This window comes from Triticum aestivum, chromosome 5A (assembly GCF_018294505.1).
Source record: "Triticum aestivum cultivar Chinese Spring chromosome 5A, IWGSC CS RefSeq v2.1, whole genome shotgun sequence".
Taxonomy (NCBI): Eukaryota; Viridiplantae; Streptophyta; class Magnoliopsida; order Poales; family Poaceae; genus Triticum; species Triticum aestivum.
In genome coordinates this window covers 659,006,887-659,030,986 of record NC_057806.1, presented here as the reverse complement: position 1 = coordinate 659,030,986, position 24,100 = coordinate 659,006,887, and the positions used below count along the sequence as shown (strand labels likewise).

General features: G+C 47.2%; 2 protein-coding genes and 1 non-coding gene across 3 annotated transcripts; all 3 read right to left on the bottom strand.

The window, feature by feature from the left end:
* Positions 1 to 4,866: 4,866 nt before the first annotated feature.
* LOC123105724 (DIMBOA UDP-glucosyltransferase BX8) lies at positions 4,867 to 6,778 on the bottom strand. Its single transcript, XM_044527844.1, has 2 exons — positions 6,183 to 6,778; positions 4,867 to 6,119 (listed from the first exon to the last, which is right to left on the bottom strand). Exons 1-2 carry the CDS (start codon positions 6,673 to 6,675, stop codon positions 5,242 to 5,244), a joined length of 1,371 nt encoding a protein of 456 aa, XP_044383779.1. The 5' UTR covers positions 6,676 to 6,778; the 3' UTR covers positions 4,867 to 5,241.
* Positions 6,779 to 19,232: 12,454 nt separating this feature from the next.
* Positions 19,233 to 22,656, bottom strand: LOC123105722 (dolichol-phosphate mannosyltransferase subunit 1). The gene is made up of 8 exons (XM_044527843.1): positions 22,348 to 22,656; positions 21,232 to 21,331; positions 21,101 to 21,134; positions 20,946 to 21,022; positions 20,828 to 20,853; positions 19,776 to 19,940; positions 19,588 to 19,702; positions 19,233 to 19,493 (listed from the first exon to the last, which is right to left on the bottom strand). Exons 1-8 carry the CDS (start codon positions 22,461 to 22,463, stop codon positions 19,389 to 19,391), a joined length of 738 nt encoding a protein of 245 aa, XP_044383778.1. The 5' UTR covers positions 22,464 to 22,656; the 3' UTR covers positions 19,233 to 19,388.
* LOC123109402 (small nucleolar RNA snoR113) lies at positions 20,263 to 20,393 on the bottom strand. Its single transcript, XR_006452633.1, has one exon. It is a non-coding gene; the product is annotated as a small nucleolar RNA snoR113 (small nucleolar RNA).
* Positions 22,657 to 24,100: the final 1,444 nt, after the last annotated feature.

Here is a 24,100-nt window from a genome sequence, read left to right as displayed (position 1 = left end):
AATACAACAACTATTCCACCAATCCTCCTCTCTCCCTTCTAACATGGTATCTATCGCAAGTCGATCCTAAACCCTAGCCGCCGCCGCTTCGGCACTTGCACGCCGCCCCCGGAGCGGTCGACCTCCATGACCGCCGCCGGGGGCCGCGCCACCCGTACCTAGGGTTCGTCCGCCGGCCGTGTTGGCCGGCTGCCCTAGAGAGTCTTTTTCCCGATCCTTTGATCCGGGGTTTTCTCTCTCGCCGGTCGTTTTGATTGGCGTCTACTTTTTGGTTTTCCGATCTTTTCTTGATCGGTTTGCGTCGCCCACCGCCGCCGTCGACACCTCGCGCCTCTACTCCGACATCGGCACAACCGGCCGGCTACTTCACCGACCCGGCGGCCTCGCGTGACAGGCAGCCCTCAAGGCCGTCGTCCGCGCGCCGGCTCGCCCGTCGATCTACGCCGGCCGTCACCGCCCTGCTCCGACCGGGACTCCTGCATCACCCCGACCCGGCGGCCTCGCGCCATGCGGCGGCAAATCATAGCCGCCCTGCCGCCCGCCGCCGCCGGCTTCATCTCGGACTCCGTCGCCACCACGCCTCCACCGAGCGGCGTCCCCGACCTCGCGCGCGATCGGCTTGATCACCCGCTCGCCGCCGCGATCCGCCTCATCTACGCCGCGCGACCGACCTGGCCCGTCAGTTACGCGCGCCTCCACAGGTCCCGTGAAGATCATCTCCGAGTTCAGCGCGCCCCTCTGCCGATCGAGCAACGGGCTGCAACTGCGTCGCCCCGTCGGGCCGCAGCGCCGCCACCCCGTGGTTCTTCTCCCGGCTGCACCGACCCGCGTCACCGCTGCGTCGCCCCTTCGGGTCGTAGTGCCGCGGCCCGCGGTCTACCGTCGCCCCGAGGCCGTCCGCTCCAGGCCTTCCCCGTGGCTGCACCGACCCTCGCGCCGCCGCTGCGTCGCCCCATCGGGCCGTAGCGAGCGTGGCACGCGGTCCACGCCGCCGTCTCGAGGCCGTCCACGCGGTTGCACCACCCCGCGCTCCGCCGCTGTGCCACCCCTTCGGGCTGTAGCACCGCGGCCCGCGATCCCAGCGACCGTCCCGAGGTCTTCCGTCGTCACCCCGAACTGCCCGCCGCCACTGCGTCGCCCCTTCGGGCCGTAGCGCCGCGGCCCGCGGTCCACCGCCGTCCCCGCGCGTCGACTTCCTGTGGCATGCGCTGCACCACCTCCTTTGGCGCGGGTACGCCACCGTCCGCGCCGGTCTTCGTCACGCTGTCGGGTTCTTCGCCTACTTCAAGCACCGCCGCCGCGCTCCTAACCTAGCCGCCGCCGCCGTCGTCAGGCCGCCGCTGCCGCTCTTCTTTTGTAGCCACCGCCGCTACCCCTGTAGCCGCTGCAGCCGCCCGTCCACCCCCTTCGTCTTCGTCCAGCACCAGCCCGTCGCCAGTGTCGCCGTCATCTACACCGACCACTTCATCTACTCCGACAACCGCGGGCGACATCGGCCCCACGCTGATTGGCGCCGCAACCGTCGTCGAGTCCTTCTCTGCTGGCCTCTACGACTTCTCCGACATGGCGTACAGCTCGTGCAGGTCCTTGTCTATGCATGCCCGGTGCTGGCAACACCGATGCGTGCCTTCGTCCATGACGTGTCCCCGGGCCTGGCAAGCCTAGTGCGGCGCTTCATCAACTTCGTCTTCGTCCGTCTACGCATGCCCGGTGCTGGCAACACCGACGCCTGCCTTCGTCTACGATGTGTCCCCGGGGTTGGCAACCCCGGCGCGACGCGTCGTCAACATCATCTACTTCCTAGCGCACCACTACTTCGACACCACTGCGCCCACGACTAACTCGGCGCCTCCTTGCGCCCACGGCTCCACGGCGACTTCCTCGACACCGGCTACCCCGACTCGACATCGACCACGGCATTCTTCGCACGGCTACCTCGACCACGGCTCCACCACCCATGCTCTCGGCTACATCGACAAACGGCACAAAGGGCTACCGCCTGCTTGAGAAACCCCATTGGTTTCCACTCCAGCCACGACTCCGCGATGCGTTGACTGTTACGACTGCGGGGGGGGGGGGGGGGGGGTGTCCGTCAGCTTGCCTTCGGATTCTTCTCCAGTCTCACCGTCTGCGTCGCTACCGTTGTGACTGCGGGGGGATGTTGAGTAACGTGATTGTATTAGGAAACATAGGTTAGACTAGGAAATATTCTGGCTTGCCTTGTACTCCAAGTAGATCATGTACTCCTATATATATGCCCATGAGGCTCAAACAATACAACAACTATTCCACCAATCCTCCTCTCTCCCTTCTAACATGTTTGTTTTGCTAATTAAATTGACAAGCAAAGTTTCCGTGCTAGACCTATATTCTCATATAGAGGGAGTAGGTCGACTCAAACTGAGCTTGCTCGCCTTCTTACTATGAGAGATTAGTCTAGTTTGCGTAAACGTGACACCTCTGCTACCCTATCTACGTCCAAAGACTTGACCGTGCGATACACGTTTGTGCGACGTGTATGTTTGCAATTATTCACTTCATTATGTTATGTACGAGCGCTATTATTTAAAATTTTACATGCAAAGAGACATAGAGAAGTAGATGACCATGAAAAATTTACATGCCATGACAAATAGATTATGGATCAGAAAGTCTCAATCTTTTATATAGCTCGGAAGTGGCTCAAGATTAGTCAAAATCATTGCATGCTTAGGATAAGCCAACTGCGCAACTCGATCTCTAGGTCCTACGGTATACCCACCTAGCCATGCGCTAGGCAACAAGAGCCGTAGCAACGTGTTCCTTCATTGAAGGTGACTACAATAGCACTGATTGGCACAATAGCTATGAGTTTGTAGTGGTGGATCTTAGTTGGGATACTACGGGTGCGATGACACCCCCTCTAAAGTGCTATCTAATTCTTAATACTTGACACTAATCGCACAAGTATTTAATGCTATTGAGGAGTAGTATTTGCTAGGATTAAGATGATATTTATATCAAATTGCACTATTTGGCGCCTCAGTGCTACGATTCTAGGTCTGCCACCACGAGGTTTCACCGGAGCGTGTCTCCAACTTGATTGTCGGGTCCATTCCTCCCCTTCATAATAGTGTCAAAAGCACTCTTATATTATGGAGCGAAGGAAGTACATCTAAGTATTTGTGACACCCTTATTTCACACAGGATGAGATATACGGCGAGTTGTATATATGACTACCGTGTCATTTTATTTCCGCTAGTAGGTCTGCTGCCTCCGTCTACGTCTAAGTCAAGTTGTGCTCACTGTCCTGTTTATCTCACTTGAACCTGACTCGTTTGGATGCGGGCCAAGCCTCTAGAAGACGTAGATATATTTATAAAAAAAAGACCAGAAGACTTGACCGCGTGTATGCAATCATGCATGCACAGAGCCTATCGGCTTCAAGGTCGGAGGTACTATAGCCACTACGGACCAGCTAGCTAGGGTTTGACGTGTTCGAAGCCCTCATCCGAACGGCACCACCATCCCGTGGCCTCGCCGGGTACGGCACGCTGTATATGCAGACACGATCACGTCATTCTGTAACGCCCGACCGCGTGCGCGTGCGTGAGCATCACTCTGTGCCCGATATATATTGCAAATAAGGATGAGGGCTTTTGCTGGGTTCGTTGCCGCACGTCTGCACCAGGAAGTTAAGGATAAGATCATGATCCCTGCAATGAGAAAGGGATAGGATCATGATCGCGCCTTCGGTATGGCACGTCCTGGTTGTTCATGCATGCGTGATCCATCATCCCTGTTCAAAGTTGTTGCCAACTTGAGGTCTTGAGGTGGATGAACACAAGTGTCCTTCCATGCCATGGGCAATAGCTAATTCTAATATATATATTTTCAGTCGGCAATAGCTAATCAGTCTTGCTAAATCTCAGTCGACTAGGACTTGGTTTTGTCTCAGTCGTTGCTACATTCGTAAGATCTTACATTGATATCCATGCAAAATTTTCTTTTCAGTTTCTTCTCTTTTATTTCTTATATGTTATGATACTAGACAAAGACTCGGTTAATTCGTCTGAGACCTAACTGCACCCGTAGCTAATCCTATTTTTATTTTGAGTTGGCAATAGCTAATTTGAGACCTAACGCTTGATTGAAATGTCACACACATTTAAATCCCACAAGAATTTTGGTGTTTTGATTGCTTCATGGGAAAAACCAAATCATTATTTTAAGAGGTGTGGGTGGATTCATATTTTTCCTTAATGAAATGTAGTGCAAAGGGATCTTTGGGGAAAAAAATATGTAGGATTCGGTCATACGAATCAAACAACCGACGTAGCAAAAATTAACAAGGATTCCAATCCTTAAATCTACCACAAAAATTCTTTGAACAAAAAAAAACCCTGAAGAGCGTCGTCTTACCCTCAAGTTTTCAAAAATTAACCCATGTTTTTTCATGGAAAGGTATGACTAGTTGTGACCCGAGCAGAAAGGCAAATATTCGCAAACTTCAAATTTATAGAAATGGAAATATGCTTATTTTATCCTAAAATAGTTAATAAATTTTCAGATGGAAAAAAATCCAGTCTGAAATTTTGATACCGATATCCCGGTACTGCTCAAAATCGCCAAACTTTTGAAACGGCTGCCAACTAGCATTAAGCATCATGAATAGCTTGCAAAATCATGCTATTATATATAGGAAGTGTGGATCATGCATGGCATCACAAAACACAGAAATAGCCAATGTTTGAATCGACTGCCATCTAGTTTATGAAGTCTTAGCACATGTATCACGAGTCTTCGTACAGCATGTATCACGAGTCTTCGTACAGCATGTATCACGAGTATTATATATAACTATATATAGGAAGGTTGAATCATCATGACAACAGCACAAGATTATGCCAGAATGGCGTCAACCATACGAATATGAGAACACATACAAATAACCTCATCAACTTGTTCGTCCCACACCTAACTTATATAAACACAAATGCGTAAATTTCCTTGCAATTTACACATGAGAATCAAAGGGAAGACTGACTTATAAATAGTACTCCCCGTCCTATAATATAAGACGTTTTTTAACATTAGAATAATGTCAAAAAAAGTCCTACATTACGGGACGGAGGAAGTATATCGTAGTACGTGCTTAATTAACAGAGATTCTGAACTGACACCGTTGAAGACAGTGAAAAAGGGCATAAAATAGCACGAGAGGCACATTAATGAGGTAAACGCGTACGGCCACGTTTCCCCTACAGTGCCAGCATGTGGTCTACCAGCTTACCGATGGCGAGGCCCGACGAGCCGGCCTCGCCGGTGCACTCCTTCGCCACCTTCTTCAGCTCGCCGGCCCTGGCCCGCATCTGGGCGCCTTCGCTCCCCGTGACGAGCCGACGGATGGCGGCCTCCACGCCGCCCCTCTCGAGCGCGCCGGCGACCTCGAAGCCCACCCTCCACACGTGCTCCACGTACCTGGCGTTCCCCATCTGGTCGCCGAAGTGCGGGCGGCAAAGCATCGGCACCCCTTCGCACACGCTCTCCGTCGTCGAGTTCCAGCCCCCGTGCGTCCAGAACCCGGCCACGGCAGCGTGCCGGAGCACCTCCTCCTGCGGCGCCCACTCCACCACCATCCCGCGCCCGCGCGTCGCCTCCTCGAACCCGTCCGGAAGCCGCGTCAGCCCGTCCGCGGCGACCAGGCCTGGCCGGACCACCCAGAGGAAGGGCACGCCGCTGCCGGCGATGCCCCACGCCGTCTCCACCAGGTCCCGCGCTGACATGCACGCGAGGCTACCGAAGCTCACGTACAGCACCGACGCTGCCGGCCGCGCGTCCAGCCACTTCAGGCAGCTCCGGTCCTGCCGCAGCAGGCTACTCTCGGCTGCGGCGGCGGGGGAGAACAGGTGGAGCGGGCCGATGTCGAACACCGGCATGGCGAGGTCACGCCGGAGCTTCACCAGCTCCCGCCGCTCCAGCGCGTCGAAAGTGTTGAGAATTAACCCGGAGGACGCTTTCACGGCCCCCACCACGCGCTCCAGCAGCTTGCACGTCAGGTCGTGGCGCCTGCCGAGCTGCATCAGGTCGCGCACCCGGTACGGCGGCAGCTCGCTCACCTCCGTCTCCAGCTCCGACTCTGCAAGCAAACAAGGGTCAGTCCATCGGTCCAAGAGATAAACATGGGAATTATGCTACGTGCCTTGCACAGGGAGGTAGCCTCTCTTGATGAGGAGAGGGTAGGCCACGAAGCACGAGAGGCAGGCGGCGCTGCCAGTGCGGAGGACGAGGGTGCGCACGGAGAGCTTCGTGGCCACCTTCACCATGGACAGCAGGTGAGTGTCGACGACGATGCACGCCACGTCGTCCCTGGAGTACTCTTCCATGACGGCGGCCAGGCGGTCACGGAAGGGCGCCTCGCACGCGGTGTTGAGCGCGAGGATGTGGGAGACGACGTCCTCGATAGCGACGGGTGCTGGGCCGGACATGCCGTCGGGGACGGGGACGAAGCGGTACTCCGGGTGGCGCGATGGGTCTGGGGCGTTGAAGTGGGTGTGGAAGACGGTGACGGCGAAGCCGCGGCCGTGGAGGATGCCGGCCAGCCGGAACATCGGGTTGATATGGCCCTGGTACGCCAGCGGGAACAGCAGCACGTGGCGACGGCGACCGGCGACCGCGTTGCCCCCCAACGCCATGGTTGGCGCCGGCCACTACGGTGATGATATCACGGGAGCATGGTTCTTGCTGGGTGCACGACTCAGCATTAGCAAGCTCAGGTGGCAATGGTAGTGTGGTACTTGCTCTTATATATCAAGGGTTTTGCTATTTTACATGTACCTGGAATTTTTTTTGTTGCGTTAGGGCATCTCCAACGCGCACCCGTAAATTTCTTTCCGCATCTGTCCGTGGACACGGATATAGGAGGCCGCCATCCAACCGTAGCCACATACATTTTAAACTCTTTTTCAACAAATCGGATGAAATTCATGCAAACACGACCGAATTTCATATAAACATGACAAATTTCATAGAAACACGGCGGATTTCCATTACATTTAAAACAAAAAAATGACCCGACCCTAAACCTATCCTACGGTGGCGGCGGCCGGCGTCCAAGCCCATGTCATCCTCCATCTGCCTTCTTCATGAGCACCGACGATAAGACCCATGAAGTGAAGGTGCGGTCTCCGGCGAGGAAGAGTAGAACATGGATATGGACCGGTCCACATGGGACATAAGGCCATGCCGCCTCCCGTGGCCTACTCATCCCAGGAGGAGTCTGCGACTTTTCCATCGCCGGTGAACATGAGATCCACGATGGAAATGGTGGCGCCGGCGTTGTCGTCATCCCATCGGGCCGCCTGATAGTTCATCAGCGGCGCGTAGGAGGCGCAGCTGGCATTGTTCTCTTCCGCGATCGCTTGCAGCTGTGCCTCCACGGCTGCCGCTTCCTGACGAGCGGCGGCTTGAGCGCGGACGGCACTGTAGACACCGGAGACGCGTCACAGGTGGCTTCCTCGACCGAGGCGCAACTTCAAAGTGAGAGGTCGCATCCGCCCTGAGCCATCTTCAATGTGGAGTGGCGCCCTCTACAGCGGCATGAATGTGGGCAGCTGCGTCGGGCAGGAACGCTCGCGGGCGAGGGAGGGGTTTGGGTGGCTCAGGGTGGTCAGAAGCAGGCGTGGGAGTGGTCTGCACTCCCGCAAAGCCCCCCTCCCCATGTTTGTCTTCGGTTTGTGAGAGAAAGTACGTCCGGACCGTGCCGCAGACTGAGACAGGACGACGTTGGATGGCTTCCAGGGTCCGGACAGTGCGGTCCAGACGGATGCTGGAGGTTTGGGGTTCGGCGTTGGAGATGCCCTTAGGCACCTTCTTCCTTCAGGCATGCCGGACCTCGTTGGAGAAGAAGAAACCTCGCCGGACAATAACCAACCCCACTATCTATCTCAGGGGAAAGCCATAGCCTCATTACCTATCTTAGAGGGAAGGCACAACCTCGTTATCTATCCTACGGGCGGGTGGGATGTGCAGAGGACTGCCGGAATTGTTCACTCGTGCCGCAAGGCTTAGAGGGATGACAAGGACGGACAACACGGCGATGGGGAAGGTCGAGGGGGGGGGGGGCGGAGGCGCGCGGTTAGGCCTGAGTTGGCCGGCGGCTGTGTAAGGAGGAAGAAGGAATGTAGGAAGAAGATGAACAATGTGCGGTCTATTTTGGGTTGTTGGATGAAGACCGGACGGTCCCTGATGCAACACTTTTTTTCATATATGTGATGAATAGGCACTCCCTATGTTCAATGGTTAGTTGAAAAAAATCTATCAATATGTGTGGGTTGTTGGATTTTAATCCAACTATTGCCCCACCTTCTTCAACCTTCCAGCCCCCCATGATTGTCGTTCATCTTCTTCCAGATGTCCATGCCAAAAGCACCAGCTTAACCGCCCATTTACCTACGCCCCTATGCTGCCGCCCAATGTTGTGCTGCCGTCGGCCAAGGCCATCCCTCGAAACCACCTTGACCTCATGTTTCTAGCAACGGCAACCCCCCTTGCCTACGCACCCGATAAATAGCCAAAGCGCTTTTATATATCTGCATCAACCTCAAATATGCTCTCTCTCTCTCTCTCTCTCTCTCTCTCTCTCTCTCTCTCTCTCTCTCTCTCTCTCTCTCTCTCTCTCTCTCTCTCTCTCTCTCTCTCTCTCTCAGGACAAAGGCAATATATCAAACCCTATCCTTACAAACATACCCTTAAATACTTGCATCGAAATCCTTGGGGGTCTCGAAACTTCATTCCACATGCATTCACTAACATTGTGTCGTGAGAAGAGCTCGGTGCCACCTTTAGAATTCTAGATCAACATCAGAGCCAACAAACATTGTCGTAGTGGCTGATAAGTTGCCAATGGAAACCAGGAGACGTCGATGGGCCCGATCTATGAAGCAAATCGTTGCCCCAGAGAAGAAAACATTAAGAGGGCCTTGAGAAAGCCCCAGACCAAATCAGGAAGAATCGGGGAGCACAAAAATCACACGCTACATGAGAAAGCTAAGAATGGCAGCCTTCGTTGGGCGAATGTGGATCTAGAGGACCAAAAACACACAAACCATGCCGTCCGTTCCGAAATACAGCACCGCCGAGATAGATCTACACAGAAAAAATGATATAGAGTACAGGATATAGGGACACACTACCCTCCACACGCCTCCGGGCGACAAGTTGGAAGCATCGCATGGATAATGGCGAGACGTGTGGGGAGGAAGGGAGGGGATCGTGCTTCTAAAATTTCCCAAGCACTAATATGAAGAGATAACATAGAATGAAAACTTCTACAATTCTATATTTTACAAATTGAAAATTAAGCGTACGACTTACATAGCAACACATGACAGACGAGATGCAAGTAGTGAAGGACGATGTTCTAAATAGAGAAAGATAGAGATAAATACTTCAAATAGGCAGGCTCAGTTGGGATGAAATGGTAAATCAAGTTAGGGATGTCTTCTTTATTGACGAAATGATAGGGAGAGAAAGCACATTAGTTACTGTTTCAGCCATTTGTCATTCTAAACGTGTGAGGAAATAGGTTGAGATAGGTTACAACATGTTCTCACCCTCTTCCTTATCAGGCATGTACAGTTACCTTCTTTTAGACTTCGTCTTTTGCTCGGCGTAGATATCGAACTCAGTCCTCTTTCTGATATGTTCACTTCTCGAAACATGCAGGATGCAGAGCTAAATCCCCCTCCCTCCTGCATATTCCAAGTAGGTCGTTCTTTTTTGAAAAGGGGATTACCCTTGCCTTTGCATCACATGATGCACACAACCATATTCCAAGTAGGTTGTGGAATCGCCCTTTGCTCTTCCTTCGGTCTAGCTCCACAAAAGCACCACCTAGCCTAGGGGCCCTACTCATATTCAAAAGGGACCTATTTTCCAAGTCGGTGGCAATTATAGGTTGTGTCTTCTTCAGTGTCATGGATAAGGAGTGAGAGTGCCTTGATGATGGCAAGTTTGGCAGTTATAAGGTAGTGGTGGCTACAACACACTGGCGTCCAACAGGGAAGAGTGCCCTGATTGCTTTATAGCATGGTTAATAATACAACGAACAATCGGCTATAAGAAGTTGCCATGTCATCTATAGCCAACATTGTAGTCGGCATATACAATAGTAAGTTTTATATATGTACTACTTTATTAGCACTTGGCCCACCTTACAACCTCACAAAGCGTCTTGGGGCTCATGCTAGAGCCGGCAACTAACTAAGAGCCCACTTCTCTTCTTTCTTCGCCAACTAAGTAAAGATATAATATTTTAGTTCTTATAGCATGTTTATGTTAGTACCTTATTGTACTTGCTCTTAGATTAGTGTCTTCTATTGAGGGATGAGTGGAGCGATAGGAGATGTCGGCAACAAGGAGGGAGAAGGTTTTTTTTTCCGCAAAAGAGGGTTTCCTTATAGAAACCAAGCAGAAGAACATGAGATGGTAGGGGGCAGCAATCGAAGGAGGCGAATACGGGAAGAAGAAGCTGGTGAGGCCGACAAGATTCTGGGCGGTAGATGAAAGAGATGTGGCAAAGAAGTAGTAATGCGGAAACGGGAGGACCGCGTTGTAACCAGAAGGACATAATGGCCATTTCCCTAGATGCACACAAACGTGCATTATGTGCCTTAATGTAAAAGACATTTCCACCTCAGAATGAATTGTCATTCGTACTTGCTTAAAAGCTAAGATTTGGACATTAAGTAATGTCGTTGGAGCCGATGTGAACACGAAAGACCAGAGTTGTACTACTAATTTAGGTCCCGAGTCGACCATGACGTTAATTCTGTGGCATATCATGTCACTAGAAGTACGTCGACACGTTCGTGAACAAACGTTCGATCAGACATTTCTAACTTACAACCACTGTAGGCACATTCCAGATATGTTCAGATCGATAAAATACATCCTTTATAAAAAAAATGTTCAGATCGATAAAGTGAGAAAAAAAAATGTTATCATCGAAATTGTCATGGAAACCCCCGGAAAGAGAAAATGTCATGGAAAACAATTGTACACCGAATAGAACTGCTACAGACCATGGCAACGTCTAAAACGTGATCTTCTAGCAGTCCGCCATCGACAAAGAGAGTACCATTAGCGCATCTCCAATGCTGACTTTAAACCGTCCGTACAGTTCCGGACCAAGGTGTCCAGATCTATTTTATCATCAAACATGATTTCCTATCAGTCCGCAGAGTAGGCCGGATGTCATTTTTTTCCCGCAAACCGAAAGCAAACAAGAGGAGGGGGGGGGGGGGGGGGGTGTTGTCGGAGTCCGGACCGCCACCATGTAGGACTCCGACACCCCCAGCCCACTCAAATCCTTTTCCCGGTCCATTTTTTCTTCCACTCTGCCCCTGCCCCCATTGCCTTGCATCCAGATCCTCCTCATCCGACGCCGACGTTGTACCTCTTCGGCCGCCGCCAGGCATCATTGGATGTCTGCAACCCCCACTCCTTGGACTACGCCGCCGTTCACCCAGGACCCTACGTAGCTAGGTATCCCCAGCCCCCCCCCCCCCCCCCCGGTCGGCGACGTCCATGGCAAACACTGCGCCTGGCAGGTATTTAGTCAAAATGCCATTAAACTCTTTTTTAAAACTTCTTGTTGTGTCCTATAGCAAGCATGATGGCGGGGTATTCGGTGAAGGAGGATGAGTTATTGTGCGGCGTGTGGTTGACCGTATCTGTGGAGTTTGTAGGCATGAACTCAAGGGGCTCGATGTTTTGGTAGTGCATGCATGGTTTATTTCATGCACGAAAGCACTTCGCGTCCTACGGCATGCACATCATCCATGAACATTGTGTGAGTCGATATCGCATCTATGGTACACCATCTGCAACTCTATCATGAAGTTTTGCGCCGCGGTTGAATGTCTAGAGACAATGTAGTCATTGGGTGTGTAAATCATGGAGATCGTAAGTTTTGCTTCTTGTTGCTCTCTATGTTGGTTAATTCATTCATTCGCTTCATGTTGCTCTACACGTTGTATAGCCTGCAAGCTTTGCCGTGATGTACTATAAAATCGAGCGTAGGCCATTCACGCACATACATTGTTGGATTAAGATCAAGGGGTTGTGGGACGACATGTGCCGGCTATGATTTTAGTATCGTTGATTTCGAAAACTTGTTGACCATCTGGTTATCTCGTTGAATTTGAACTATTGTTGTACCCGAGATATTTGCATCCTAGTTATGGATCAATTGTGCTATTTTTTATAATTACTTTGAGTGTTCCGGGCTTAGTTTAGTTAATTGGATGAAATATCATCTGTTTATGTAGCCACCGGTGACCAGTTTATCTCGTTTTTATTTGCGCGTGACCAGAGTTGCACAACTTCATCATAGTATAAAGTATGCTCCTTTTACAAAGCGGCAACTAGGGTTTGCAACTCCCCTCTGCCAGCCGCTCCGGCGGCCAGTGGCGGGAAGGAGAATCCCGACGCTTCCCAACTGTTATCGACAAGGTCATGCCAGCTCCAATAAGGGAGCAGGAACAACGGCTCGTTCTGGCAGTAGTATTGGTCATTTGGTGGTCTAAGTATCTCGATGTAATTTTTACTATGTTTGGGGTGCTTTGTACTTCTGATGAACTTTTATAAGAGATCCGATGCTTTTTTTCACGAAAAATAAACATAAATATTGTCCGTTTATGTAATGTTTGTCTGAACCTTACTGAATTCCGTCATGTTTGATGAAATTTGTCCAGTTTGAAATGTATACGGCCACGGTTGGATGGTCGGCTTTCGCTGACTGGTCCTACGGTCCGCGGATGGATTCGGTGTCCGGCTCAGGGTCAGCGTTCGAGATGCATGACATGTGGTGGTTTCTTTAACAGAAATCGACCGAAAGAGAGGTTATTTTGATAAATAAAAAAAAGAAAGCGCTTGACATGGCATAGCAACATGGCTCGTTCTTCATATAGTACTTGCTTAAGAGCTAAGTTTCAGATACGAGTGAGGTGAGTACGTAGTTAGCCAGGTCAGATAATGTGAACATACAACACTAGCTCGATCGTGTCCGGCCAATGGAACAAGCGGTACGGTTTTGCTGAGTTAATGATCCGAGTCACTGCATACGCACCCACACAAAGGGAAAGGGCCCCGATCGTGAGTAAACAAGCAATATAATGCTCTCCAGAATTAGGCCGCGCGCGCGGCGGACAACGGTTGCGACGACAGAACCACCACCCTCATTTGTACGAGTACGAGTCGTAGGAGTACAATGCATCATGCATGTGGGTCTGCCAGAGAGAAACCGCGTTGCAGAAGTTGCTTATGATATAAATGCACCCATCGGCGACGACCCCGCTGACTTCATTAATACTCTGGCCCTGCACAACCGCGTACGTTGCGTTGATCAATTATACTGTATCAATCCAGCCAGCCAGCCATGATCGACGTGTGCTCTGACAGCATCATTATGTTTTTCTTTTCAAGGGTCAGGCTCATTAGGAGTTGTTTATCATTGATCACGTAGCAGTTTCAGCACGACTTGGGAGGTCGGTCGTGGTTTTTTGTTTTTGGTCAAGTCAAGCTATAGCTGCCGGTGGAGATATATAGCTCGGCGAGGCGGCGGATGCGACATGAAATGCTTTTCTATATCAGTGGGGGTTGCATGATTGCGTCCATGATTGGGCCGCCGGCCGTCTCAAGCGGTTCATGTTGGCAAAAAACATAAATTTGACCTCAAGACGAAACTATTTCACAAACTAAACTATGTTTAAAAGTATTTCACTCAGCTGACCTTTAATGTGCAGCGCCCAACAGCAAGGCGCTACACTCTTACTGTGCAGCGCCTAACACACAGGAGCCACACTGTGCAGCGCCTAACTGTAAGGAGTTGCACTACACTGTGCAGCGCCTAACTGTAAGGAGTTGCACAGTAGAGTGCAGCGCCTTACTGTTGGGAGCTGCACAAAAGGGTCAGCAGTGTGAAATATTTTTTAAAACAGTTTAGTTTGTGAAATACTTTTGCTTTAAGGTCAAATTTGTCAATTCTGCCGTTCATGTTCACTCACATGTGCGTCCAAGTTCCGAGTTCCAACCCGCTTCCCCTCACTGTTCGTCGTTTCCCCTGGACGCAGAACACCAATGCTGGATGGCCAATCTCATGCACACAAGCTTCACTTTGCAGTACTTTGTGTACATGCCGGGCCCTCTCGCTGGAAAAACCCTTCTCTTCCATCGCCGTGAAGGTTGAAGCGCCGGCGACCCTTCGGAGTTGGGCAAACCTCGCCGCGAATGTTGACGACCAAGTGTTAAAACGTTACCCCCCTCCCAATCTCCCATGCAGAGTTGAAAGAAAAAGCTTCCTTCGGACTAGTCACTCTTTTGGTGAAAGTTTCAGCGTGCATGCACAATACGCGGTCCTTGGCTAAGCTGCCGTGAATATTGACATTCAAGGCTTTAGAACGTTCATGGGTGATCCCTCTTATGCATGCTTGAAAGAAATAAACTTATCTTTGGACTAGTCGGCCTTTGGGTGGAAATCGAAACCACTTCACTTTCATTGCGGTGATAGTTGAAGCGAATATTGACATCGATGGGGTTAGAAACGCTCATAGGCGCCCCCTCTCGTGCAATTGAAAAAAAGGCTTCACTTTGGACTAGTCGGTTTTTTGATGGAAAAATCCTTCACTTTTATTGTCGTGAAAGTTGAAGCATACCCGCGCAAGCTACGACTCTAGCGATATCTTGCCGTGAATATTGACAATGAAAAGTTGGAAGAAATCATGTATACACCAAAGATCCAGAGAGAGAAGCCTGCCACTATTTTTCCTAAAAGTGACTTGAAAGGTGATGCTCATCACGGAAGTTTAGGGTGTTGCTAGAATCGCAAATCTTTCAAAGAATAGTAGTGAGCGCGACAGAACGCCAAACATTAGGGTCATGGCATGTTGGAGATGGAGCCTCCCATATGCTTCCCAAGAGGATGGAACCAAGAGGCCCAGGTTGATCCACATCTGAGAGGCGACCCCTCTCATGCATGCTTGAAAGATTTTTTTAATCTTTGGACTAGTAGGCCTTTGGGTGAAAAAAAAACACTTCACTTTCAATGCGGTGGTTGTTGAAGAGAACATTGACAATGGGGGTGTTAGAAATGCTCATGAGCGACCCCTTTCATGCAATTGAGAAAAAACCTTCGGACTAGTCGGTTTTTTATGGAAAAATCCTTCACTTTTGTTGTCATGAAAGTTGAAGCATACCCGCACAAGCTGCGACTCTTGCAATGTCTTACCATGAATACTGACAATGAAAAGTTGGAAGAAATCATGTATACACGCAATGCAGAGCTATCATACAAACATATCATTGAAAAAATAGTGTGTTATATCATCCTAATAGCGTATTTAAAGGTGACGCTATTTTGCTATAGCATGCTATTTTTTTCATTGACAAGCATTGGTATCAAATGGCACCAATAATTTTTTTAATGGTCACCGGAGGGGAGAGCTTCCCCATCTGAATATACTACCACTCAAAGCACATATCTTGCATTTTTCGATAAAGTGACTTTGTTACTTAAAAGGTTTAAGCATTACAGCTACCTTTGCATAACTAAGATGCGCACATCCAAACGAAGTCCACTCTCGAAATAGTAAAAAAAAGGGCGAAATACAAACCTTGAAGAGAGGCACCATATCTAAGATTGTTGCATCCTTTAGTGCAATGTCGTAAAAACGAAAGATTCAGAGAGAGAAGCCTGACGCTATGTTCCTAAAAGTGACTTGAAAGGTGATGCTCATCACAGAAGTTTAGGGTGTTTCTAGAATCGCAAATCTTCCAAAGAATAGTGAGCGTGACAGAAGGCCAAACATTAGGGTCGTGGCCTGTTGGAGATGGAGCCTCCCATATGCTTCCCAAGAGGATGGAACCAAGAGGCCCAGGTTGATCCACATCTGAGAGGCGACCCCTCTCATGCATGCTTGAAGAAATTTCTTTTATCTTTGGACTAGTCGGCCTTTGGGTGAAAAAAACACTTCACTTTCAATGCGGTGATTGTTGAATAGAACATTGACAATATGGGTGTTAGAAATGCTCATGGGTGGCCCCTTTCATGCAGTTGAAAAAAACTTCGCATTGGACTAGTCGGTTCTTCGATGGAAAATAATCCTTGAAATGTCTTGCTATGAATATTCACAATGAGGAGTTGGAGAAATCACATACACATGCAAGGGTGAAGCTATCATGCAAGCATCGGTATCAAATGACATCAATTATTATTTTTAATTCTCTAATAAAGGATTAGAAAATTAATCTTATAGGAAAGCACTATACTTAGAAGAGTGGCACCAATGAGCATTTTGCTTGTCTTTTCCTTGGTATACACATTGGGGTACTCGTAGTAGGTCGCAACAAACAAGGTTTCAACCTTTCCCACGTTAAATGTTGCTGGTCATGGTTTGGGCGGCACAACCACGGCAAGTCAACAAGTGCAAGTTTTTTTTTATCTTTTTCTTTGTTAGGGGATCGAGTCAGTATCCGGTAGTACTTAAAATGTTGTAAGTCGTATTATCCTCCTCATATCTTAGGGACATCAACTCTACGAACATCGTTTGTGAGTGAGACGTCAATGGCATTAATTAACTAATCAGTTTTTGGCATGGTCCACGCTATTTATTCTCACTCAATCCAGTTGAGTTATGCATGATTGGTTAATCTTTTTTGGGTCAATTGCAAACTTCTTTTCGTGTAAAAAACACGGGGATAGCAATTTTTACTCTCTACCCTCTACTTCGTATCGCTTGGTCAACATCTTTAGCTTTGACAACTTCTTATTCACAATCTCAGTATTCATCACTGACTCTTCTCTCGCATCCATGATATCGACTGCTTTTCTTGTCACCACTTCAACCTCCATGTTTTGTTCCATGTGCCGCTTCCTAGGCCTCAATTTGAAACCTGAAACATAATATTTGAAACCTATGATATCACAAGTGTGAATTTACTGGTATTCGATAGACTTTTGTTTTTGTGGGAATTTAGTGCAAGTCGATAGACTTTTGTATAGTGTGAGGGTTTTTTGGGGGTAGTGTGAACTGTGAGGGGAAATCGATAGAGACAGTAGACGAGTAGATAGTTTTTTCTTCTGAGGGGAGACAGACGAGTAGTTAGTTTAGTGTGTTGGGCAGGCCGCGGGCGGGCTGGCCCAGCCCACGTCCCACGGCCCGAACCAGTAGGCCAACTCGAGGTTTCTCCCCCTCGTGGCACGCACGCAGACCGACGGAATCCGGCGACGAGGGTTTCTGCGCTCGAACAACCCGGGACCCGGCGGCGAGGAAGAGAGAGCGGCGGAGATGGCGGTGATGGACACGGCGTTCAAGGCGCTGACGGCGGGGCTGGGCGTGGCGACGCTCTACCTGGCCGGCTCCTTCTCCTTCAACGTCTACCGCGGCCTCGCCTGGCACTCCGAGCAATCCGTAAGCGCCGCCCGCCCCCCTCCTTCTTCCCCAGCCCGCCCTGCTGCTTATTCCTGCCGAATCCGTCCCCTGCTGCCCCGGGCCTGCGAAATCAGAGCAGATTTATACTGGTCGTGTGTTGATTGATTGTCATGGCTGCGCTCTGACGCGATGCGTAGGTGGGTGGGCTGGCGCGTGAGAGGGCGGATGCGGCCGTGTGATTAGTTGCCGTGTTGATGCGTAGGTGCCAAGGCATGATCGGTACTGCGCGTAGCTGGGAGCAGAGTATGATCCATGGATCTCTATGTGTGTTCTTCCTTGTTTACAGTGGGGAAAACCTGAGACCTAGCCACGTCATTTTGGAGGGCTCCCTGTGGCTTATACTGTGGCTGTTGGTGTTACCTGCAGTGGTGGAGGATCTTGTATTCACAATGTTGGTTCAGTACTCTGTATTATGCTCTCGAAGCCGGAGTCTGTTTTTTTAGACCAAAAACATGTGAGGCATGCGTGTTGTTACTTAAGCAGCTAATGGGAACTGAGTTTGCTTTTGGACAGCCCTTTGATGTCTAGTGCAGTGACTATCCTTGGTATATTTAGAATTTAGAATAGCATGGCTACAGATTACCTTGGTTTTTGGGTAAACTGAGAATTTGATGCATTTTTGTTGAGCTGCTAGTCAGTTCTTGGGGATTACATGCCTGCATTTATGTGGGGCATATGGCCATAAAGTAACTATTCCATCAAATTGTGAGCTTAATCTATTTTAATTGAGCTGGTCAGTATTATCACACTATTCGTAACCGTCAATGCGACTCAATGATCAGGTGTGCAATAAATGTATATTTTGTCTTTTAGGTGAGGTATAGAATGAAGGATGAGTAGGAAACCTGTTGGCTCTTCTTGATGTATCTGGCCGCAAAGAAAAATGGAAACCTATATTTGTGACACTATGTGGTTGTACATATATCTGGTTTGCTTCATTAAACCATTCATTATTGGCTGAAAGGAAACGGTTGCAGCACCCGCTGATGATAAAATGCAGCTTCAGATAGAGAGGAATTGTAGGCTATAGTTGTGGGCTTAACTTGGTATGCATTTTGGTACATAAGACAAAACTGATGCGGCAGCAACTTGTGTTTCTCAGAATTTCCAAGTCGTTTTGCTTTTTGGCATTTGTTGTATATTGTCGTTGTGCAACTTCTTCTGAAATGCGTTCTAACTTCTTTTGGGTGTGTTACAGAAGCTAGAAAAAGAAAATGAGAAGAGCCAAGATTGAGAGGGAAGGACGGCAAGTTAGTGTCGGACATTACCAATCAAAAGGATCTGCAAGAAATCTCATCTTTTGATGATGAGTGGTCATTCGTGGTTGATTTTCGGACAGTTCCTTTGATGTAATATAGATTCAGGGATTTGGATGACCATTCATCTCTATGTGCGCTCTATTTTCACACATTTCTTCTTTGTACTAAGCATAAGGGTGCGCTGAGATTAAAAACAAAATATTGGTGTTCTGTGTCTTTTTCCTCGAGCATTAGACGCTCTTACAATTAGCTAAATTAAATTCAAGTATACGAATGTTCTTATGTTTGCTGTCCTCTTGTTTCTGTGCCGTCAATCCATTTCCTTGAATGATAACTTCAATAGGAATACCAACCGGTTGTTCTAAAAGTTGCCTGCTGTTCATCAATATACAGTCATATATTTCTTCCAAGGTAGCTGTTGAAGGCTCGAAGCAGTAATTGATATACGATTATATGGTGTGGTATATACACCATAAGCAGCTAAGCTGGGGTACGGCACAATTCATAAGGGTACTAGCAGATCAAAACTTGTGTACAGGATTCAATTGGAAGTCTGAAAATGTTAGCAATTTTATGCAACTCAAGCTGAACATAAGAAAAATCATTCTTAACAAGAGTTTGTGCTATAACAGTCATGCATCTACCGTGTCTTTTCCCCTAAGTTGTGAGCAACAGATACACAAGGCCTTTCAAATATCCAACAATTTCGGATCCCCCGAGCTTTGAGATTCCAAAGACCCTGTCGACGAAAGTGATTGGGACCTGGACAGGACAAGCAAGTTATAGTAACTATCAAAGCTAGGAGATTGTATCCAGCCTACACAAATGAAAATGGATCAATACGAAATGGCTTTACCTCTTCGATGTGATAACCTTTCCTAGTAGCCCTGACAATCATCTCCATTTGGAATACATAGCCCTTGCTGACGCAGGAGGAGATGACATCCTCCAAAACACTTAGCTTATATAGCCTAGGAAATCGGCAAGTGTCAAATAACAGTAATGGTAAAAGATCTTATTATATTCGAATAAAATGAGGCACACCTAAACGACCCAGTCAGATCAGAAGCTCCGGGGCGTAGTAACGTCTGTGCCAGAACATTTGCTCCCCTGCTGGTCAGCTTACGCATAAGATTCCAACCATGGACACCACCATTGCTAACATAACGCGTGCCAGTTACAATGTCAGCACCGGTTTCCTTTTGCTTCCTGGTCAATGATGAACATGATTAAAAAAGCTATATAGGTTCTTCCAAGTAATTGTTTTTGTGAGCTTGGATAGCTCAGCTATATCAAACTTCGCTGAAGTTGTTTCAGCCATTAAATCAAACAACTAACACTCAACTAAGTACATATCTATGCCTCACAAGAGCAAACTGGTTAATTAAGACGTATTTTGCAAAAGAGAAGAGACCAGTGAACAGAATAGAATAAGCAGACAATTATATTGTAAATGTGCACTTAATATTTACAAAGCATACAGTAGGGCAGTGTCAGTGCCCATGCCAGACTATATAAATATCTGGAGAGAATGGCTCAGAGGAAACCTTTCGCCAATATCACATCATGCTACAACCTCCCAGAATGACGACGAGAGGATCTCGATCATCTGTGTCTAGGAGGCAGACGTAAGACCGGCCTTTCAATTTCTCCTCATTGCTACACAATTATAATATGTATCTATCTAGAAACAAAGCACACAAGAACACACGTCGATAGTGGATCCAAGAGAGATCAAGTCAGGAAGAGAATTGTGAAAAAGGTATTATAAGGCAAGAATTGGATTCCCTCGGGGGCCAGAATGAGTGCTCTTGCCCCCCTTTGTGATTTTTTGGTCTGTGGAGTGTGCTTAATGTGGTCTCGATCGACAGGAGCCATTCTATGAAGTGGAAGTGTGCAATTCAGTGTGGGGAGCAGTCTGCATGTGAACTCTGTGGTGTTATTGTTGAAAAACGAGCTACTGAAATTATGTTTTTCTCTTCTACTGAAATTCAGTGCTCCTGCCAGTTTCCTCAATAAAATAAAATACAAAGCATATAAATCCAATCATTCTTGCCGGATAAATTTAAAAGCATCTTTGAGTATATGATTCTTACCTGATGAAGCTTGGCAAATACTTTGGCTGTTCAAAATAGAAAAAGGAATCAGTAACTAAAAGGAACGGAACTATTTAAATAGCTTAACTATGCCAAATAACATAGAGAAGAAACATACATGATGAGATAGATCTGCATCCATTATAACAACGAACTCCCCTGAGGCATGCTTTAATCCATGCATATATGCAGTACCTGAATGTTTACACTATTTCGTTAACACGAACATCAAGCAATGGCTTACAATTCGTAGAAGTGGGCAGCTAAGCTTACCAAGTCCTAGCTTCCTTGGTCTAGCTCGCAGAAGCTGGTATTATATCAAGTAAAAGACACTGCAATAAGTCATAAATAACCAAAATCCAGACCACACATGCATACATAAACTCATACATTAAATTACTTACAACACGATCTTCACCATATACTTGCTGCAACTGCTTTACAATGTCTTGTGTTCCATCGGGGCTTCCATCATCCACAATAATGATTTCGAACTTGGCCTCCCTGCAGTTGAAAATTACATCATCAGTTTAAGTTTAGTACTAAAACAAATGCAACAGCCTTGCAATTTGACATACACCAATATCATGCTAACAATAATAGAAGTATAGAGCAGCAACGAAACAGGTTGTAATGCTGACAAAATACTACACGTATACAGCAGCAACGGAGAACATGTTGGCTGCTACAAATAAATGTGCTGCGTGATGGATTCTAAAATAACCTACAGATAATGTGAATCAGAAAGAGCTAAGGCTTGTAAAATCCTGAGAAATTAGTTTTTACCAAATCTAAGAGTAAGATGGTGTGCTCATATCAACCAGTTGATATAGCTAATAACCTATGGTTTCCGAATTTCTGCTAGTCCAATCGATCAAACTAGCCATACCAGCAGTATGATGAAGTGCATCTAGGATAATGGACACTGATAAGTGCTAACTGAAACCAGCTGCGCACAATGACAGGACCAGATATACTTCGGGTAACTCTGAATAACTTCCTAGTCTTGGACAAATAACATGAAGCGGAATCTAGCTTTGGAATCGTCTTATGACACTGTCACCTTAATCTATTGTTCTTTGGGAGTTCTTCTCACAAGATCAAGTGGACAACAGAGACTAAATTCAGCTGACACGGCACAGCTAGCATTTAGCAGTTACATATAAAAAAAAGCGGCAGTGATCGTATCTCATGGCCCGGGTCTGAATGGGAACACAATAGGCAATTGCAAAGGTGTTGTGCAGTTGTGCTATATGAGTACAGAATGAACTAATAGCTATTGAATTTTCTGCTTAACCCGCCTGCGAACCTCAAATCGATTGGCAACAAAATTTTCAGTTGATGTCGAGGCATCCCGCCCCAGGTATATCTACAGAAGAGGAAATCTGAGCGGGCTCTAAATCTATCTGGATCACGAACGACCTCCGTCCAAGACAAAGATCTCAACCACCGGGAGAACTAAAAGAGGATGAACAGAGGTGGGTGGATTGATGGGGGGAGGGGTGGCAGTGGAGGATTACGGGAGGTGCTTGAAGATGAGGTAGACGATGAGGGCGACGTTGAGGCGCTCGTTGTAGGTGGGCACGATGATGCTGTACTCCGGCCTGCCGCCGCCCGCCTCGCCTCCCTTCTCCATCGTCTCCACCGAGCAGAGCAGATCAGCGCCGGCAGATCAACTCTTCTCGGTGCGCGATCTGACGCCGCAGCCGCAGTTGGGCAGGGACGGAGGGAAGCCGGCGAGATTGGCGAGGCCGATTTCCCGTCGCCGGCCGGTGTCAAAACTGGAAGCGCTCCGGGCAGTCAAGTCGGGCTTGGATGGGCCGCGCGTCCGCGCATAAGTACCGCACTGGCCCGTTTTTATACGGGCTTACCGAGACAAGCTTTATTTAGGGTCACTGCGTAATGCTTGCAAAAGATCCTATGGTTCTTGTTTTTCTTCTTTATTTCCTTTTGTTTTTTGTTACTTTGAGAACTGTTCACGAATCTCAAATTCGAAAATAAAATTGTTCTTAATTTCAAAAAAATGTTCAGCTTCAATATTTTTTAACAAATGACAGAAATTTCGAAAAAATGTTCAAGAATTTGATAAAATAATCATGAATTCAAAAAAATGTCCTGAATTAATAAAATTTTGCAAACTTAAAAAATTGTTATGTACCAAATAGCAGAAACCGTTCACTGATTCAGAAAATGTTCGTCGATAAAAAAGTCCTCGTGAATTTCAAAATTAATTCCTAAATTTCAAAAAATATTATTGATTCAGAAAAGATCATGAATTCAAAATGTTTGTCAATTCAAAAAATGTTTGTTGATTCAGTAAAAAGTTCACAGATTCAAACTATGTTGAAGAATTTCAAAAGCAATATTCGTTAATTCAAGAACTGTTAACATATTCAATAAATTTTCAGTTATTTCAAAACTTTTTCCTGAACTAAACAAATGTTTGTGCATTTCAAAAATTGTTTGCATATTTATACGAAAATAAAAAAGAAACAAACAAATATAGAAAAAAATCCCAAAACGAAAATGCATAGAAAAAGGATTGGCAGAAACAGAAAAAAATGAGAAAAATAAAAGAAGAATGAAAAAACAAGAAAAATTGACAACCCGGTTCATGGAAGGTTCTAGAATCTTCCCCAAATCGATGGGGTGAAAATTGATAATGACCCGTCCCAATTGACGCAGCACGCTCGCGATGGAAGGTGTGCATTACTACCCTATTCTCCGACCTATGCAATAATTAGTATTCCACGCTACTTATAGTTATATAGGGAGCACTCCTTCGATTGTATTGAGCCGGTCCATAAGGCTTTTTCGCTGGGAAACTGTCCTGGTAAAGCTTCCCGCCCTGGTTTAAAGAACCTTCCCACTCCAGTTTTGACAAAAAATTAGAACCTTTAAGGGTGGGTTTCTCATTTTTTTCTTGTTTTTTGGACCGACTTTTGTTAAAAAAAAATACTTTTTATTTTGTTTTTCCTTTTTATATTTTTAAATCAGCAAACTTTATAAAAAAATCATCAACTTTGTTCAAATTCATGATGTTTTATCAAATTACTGAAATTTTCATGAATTCCTGATTTTTTAAAACGGGTGAGCTTTTCTTAATTTGTGATCTTTTTCAAGTTTGGTGAGTTTTTTTCCCAAATTCGTGATTTTTTTCAAATTCGCATTTTTAAAAATCAAGTACTGAAATTTTCATGAATTCCTGAACTTTTTTAAAATCTTGATTTCTTCTTCTTTTTTGCAAACTTTTTTCCATTTTTTACAAACTTT

Coding starts and splice junctions, on each gene's coding strand:
- LOC123105724 (XM_044527844.1), bottom strand. CDS start 6,675: ATGGCGTTGGGGGGCAACGCGGTCGCCGGTCGCCGTCGCCACGTGCTG. Junction 6,120..6,182: donor AGGCTACCTCCCTGTGCAAG/GCACGTAGCATA, acceptor GTTTGCTTGCAG/AGTCGGAGCTGGAGACGGAG.
- LOC123105722 (XM_044527843.1), bottom strand. CDS start 22,463: ATGGAGAAGGGAGGCGAGGCGGGCGGCGGCAGGCCGGAGTACAGCATC. Junction 21,135..21,231: donor TATATGGTGAAGATCGTGTT/GTAAGTAATTTA, acceptor ATATAATACCAG/CTTCTGCGAGCTAGACCAAG. Junction 19,494..19,587: donor AAGGTTATCACATCGAAGAG/GTAAAGCCATTT, acceptor TGTCCTGTCCAG/GTCCCAATCACTTTCGTCGA.